Source organism: Lactuca sativa, chromosome 2 (genome assembly GCF_002870075.4).
Source record: "Lactuca sativa cultivar Salinas chromosome 2, Lsat_Salinas_v11, whole genome shotgun sequence".
In the NCBI taxonomy this organism is placed as follows: domain Eukaryota; kingdom Viridiplantae; phylum Streptophyta; class Magnoliopsida; order Asterales; family Asteraceae; genus Lactuca; species Lactuca sativa.
The window spans coordinates 88104169-88108172 of NC_056624.2; the positions used below are offsets into that span (position 1 = coordinate 88104169).

Below are 4004 nucleotides of genomic sequence, written 5' to 3' on the forward strand. Positions count from 1 at the left end.
TGATGACCTCATGATGTATGTTGAAGAAGAGGAATCGAGTGGTTCTCAACACTCAAACTCTAAGCCTAAGGAGAAGAAGAAGAAGAAAAAGATGATCGTCTCAAGAAAATAATTCCTCAATCTTCAATCCAAGGTTGACCAAATTCTGGCCGCAGTCAAGTCTACCCAACTGCAATTTGAAGACAATCCTATGCCGCAGTCCTTGATCGAAAGGATTAAACGAATGGAAACAAGGGAACGATTGGCTGTTGAGAGAATTTCTCTCAAGGTTGAAATGGGAATTAGGTCCCTTGATAACAACCGTCAAGTGGATCACAAGGAATTTATGGCTGCTGCGGAGCGCCTCATATCTGAGGTATCCGCAATCAAAGACAACCTGCAGGCAGCCATTGCAGACCAATCTACTCTGTCCCAGAAACTGATAGTTGAGACTCACACTACATATGAGTCCACTATCTCAATCCTCCATGCAACCATCAACAAACTCCAACGTTTCTTATCATCAAACTTCCATGGCCCCGAAATTCTCCAACTCACAAAGGAGATTCATAGGCTGCTCTTTAACACCTCCATTCCTGACAATCAACAACTAGCTGAGGTTCTCAAAGCCCATTTCCAGGAGGTGTGTGCTAAAGTCGATGGCCTTAAACAATGGCTTGAGGAGTCTCTGGGTCTGAACTCCTCAAGAGAGGGAAGTGAAAAAGACCATCGAGAAGAAGACTATGAAGAAGATCACCATTCGAACAGTGCTTCTCAGAAAATCCCTTCACCGCAACCCTCACCTCCACATCAATCTCCACCACCACAACAAAATATCGTTCCTTCCCCTGAACGACCTGAACCCCCCCCCCCCCCCCCATTTCAAGAATCTGGTGGATCACATGTCCTCTCCAAGCTCAAATGACTCCCCTGTCACTAAACAGAAGAAAGCTGACTGGAAAGCAGCTAAACTTGCAGAGCTTATATGGAGAGAATGAGGTTTTGACACTGTGATGGATGAATCCTTGATAAATTCCTGGATCAATCCCCACCACAGACTTCAAGATGACGACTACAAACCATACCTCACGTATGTTGAACCTCCTTCGGATGGCTACTAGGATGTTCCTATCTCCCCAAATGCTAAATACTTCACAGTATTTGAGCAGTTTGACCGCAACCTTCCTGATCACAAAAGACTGCCAATGGAGTTCGAGAGACTAAACCGATTCTATGCAAAGCATGCCTCTCCCATTGAGAAGATCTGGTCCAACAACAGACCATCAACGGTCAAGAACTTCAAACCTCGCAAATTCATGAAGGCTGACTTTGTGCAATACACACTCACTAGAAGGAATCAGGACTATGTCCGCACCCAAGCTGACTTCCCCTGCATGAACCCAGAAGAAGTTTTCCTGATAGCAAAGGTGTTCCAGAACAAGTGTGAAAAACATCCGAAGATGAAGATAACACTTGAAAGGACAAGTACTTACCCGAAAGAAACTGTTTGTGACTTCGCAAAGATCGATGCGGATATCCACCCAGTCATTGCCAAAAAGTTTGATCTACCTCAACTTGATCCCGCACCGAGCCAACCGAAGGTTATGAAGAAAGATCCCTTGGTGCAACAAACTTTCCTGAACTTGGAGTCATCTTCAAAAGAAAGACCGATCAAGTCAAGTACTTCATCTCCATGGCCTCCATGAACCGCCTCACAAAGAAACAACTTGAAATCTATAGAACCGTAGTGGAAAAAACGAAACATACAACTGCCGAAGTCAAGTTCGAAATTTTAAGGAGGGTCACTTGGTTGGAAAATGTCAGGAAGTTTTGGTGGATCCTGATCAAGTTTCTTAAACTTGATAAGTAAAGAAAATTAGAGGTCACTTAGGGGGGAATTGTTGATACATGAAGTGACCCTCTTAAATTTGCCTACCGCAGCCTACAAGAATCCGCAGTCAAGCTTCCATTAGCAGTCACATTTGAAGTCTTCTAAACAACCGCAGTCTTCTTTCTGTACTTAGTTTATTCTTATCTATCTTTCTGTAATACTCTTTATTTTCCAGTATGCCTTGCATGGCTACTCTTAGAGAGTGAATCACCTGTATTTCTTGAGTCTCTATAAATAGAGCTCACACTTTATCAATCAATACACATCTCTTTTTAGTCATCTCTAAATCTGAATTATCTTCGAGTTTTCCTTACGCATCTCATATCTTTCTTACTCTCTAAAATCCTCTCGAACATAACTGATTAATACTTCTCTTCGGAGCAAGTCATTCGTGACTTTATCACTAAGATTGATCTCACTCACTAACTTGGTTTGAATGCATTCCATGTTATGAATCAACTTATGTGTTTACTTGATATATCACCTGCTGTCATTTATGTTTCCCTACATTTCCGCAACTAACTATCTAACTATCTAACATATTAACTTATTATTGTGGAGCTTTTAGATCCTTTGAGATTAACTAATTCTGCAACTATACTTGTTCTAACATTTGTTCAAGTGTGTCTCAAGTTTTTCTCTCAACACCGATGAAAGATGGTGAGTTGGGGGACTTAAGGATTAGGGTTTGTTTAGGGACAAGGGTAAGCTGGAGGCTGATGAAAGATGGTGAGTTAGGGGACTTAAGGACGCTTAAATAGGGTCCAAACCATAAAAATTAGGGTTTGTGGCTCACCCATGTACGCCTCGCATACGTGAGTCTGTCCCAAATATTACAAAAAGGCCACTACGGTCCAATTTGCAAACTTTCTCATGAACAAGGGCCAAAATGCAATATTTCTTCATACTAGGGCTAAAAATAAAAATACCTCATCATCGGGTGGTTACAAATCAATTCCTCCGCCATTAACAAAGCTTCGGCCATATTTGAAGTCAAATCCAAAAGAAAATTCGATGAAAACTCAAATCCAAAACAAAATGCCTCACGAAATCAAATCAACAATCACCGATCTCCATAAGTAAACCAAATGAAATAAAAAAAACTTTCTGTTGACTCTCATTGAGAAATGGATTTCCAGAAATCAATATTGTTTCTCGATTTCCACAAACCCCATATATGAGAAATTGACTTATCTATCATCGCAATCGACTTACCCTCTATGAGAAATGTGTTTCGCGCTGGTCCCCGAAGGTGAATGATTGTGGGCACCGGAATCTAGAATTGAGAAGGAAGAATAAGGTGAGAGGCGGTGATGGAAATTAGATGTGAAGGCCTCAAAGGTTTGACTTATGATCTGGGAGAGGAAGGATTAGGCTTGGTGATTGGGAATGAAGTCGTTTAGGGTACAGATTCAGTGGTAAAACTAAACAACTCCTTCCTTTCCACTTTCACGTCTATACCTCCTACGATAAAACTCTACATATCACCGGTAAACTCTAATTTGGTTGTTGAAATCAACTAATGTTGGTTTAAAATTTTCTTTTCTGAAACCTATGAGAACAATTTCATCAGAGATAGAATGTGGGAAATGGAGATGCAGATGCAAGGAAAGAAAGATGCAAGGAAAGAAAGGGGGTGGGTGATGTAGGTTTCCAGTTAAGAGAGACGGGGGAAGAGGAAGAACGACTTGATGGTGGTGGCGGCAAATGAGAGCGACTGAGCAAGAAAATGGATAAAGGCCAAGAAGTTTTAATCTAAAGTTCAAGTGGGTCCTACTTGTAAATAAATCTATTAATTCATTTTCTTTAATTAAAAAATAAGGGCATTATAGTCATTTCCTATCAAGCAGAGACTTACTCCGTAACAAAATCAAAACCTAAAGACTGTCCGGGTACAAAAGAAAAGATAGGGACCAAACGCAAAATTTTGGCAAACCACATGGACGATTTCACCCAAATGAACGATGTTCACACCTCTAATTTGTAAAACTTTGTGTAATAAATGGTGTTATGAGTAAGAAGGATATCATATGTAATGTAATCTAATCAATTAATCGTTAGAAATTTATAAATGGGATACTAAATATACATATGGGAACAAATCGTAAAAAGTAATTATAAAAATACTTAGAAA

General features: G+C 40.2%; 1 protein-coding gene across 1 annotated transcript; it reads left to right on the plus strand.

Annotated features, from left to right (window-relative positions):
* Nucleotides 1-223: 223 nt before the first annotated feature.
* Nucleotides 224-904, plus strand: LOC128132336 (uncharacterized). The gene has a single exon (XM_052768861.1). The coding sequence runs from the start codon at nt 224-226 to the stop codon at nt 902-904; it is 681 nt and encodes a 226-aa protein (XP_052624821.1).
* The last annotated feature ends 3100 nt before the right edge of the window (nt 905-4004 follow it).

Bases quoted from the DNA above. Each gene is read 5' to 3' on its own strand.
- LOC128132336 (XM_052768861.1), top strand. From the start codon at position 224: ATGGAAACAAGGGAACGATTGGCTGTTGAGAGAATTTCTCTCAAGGTT.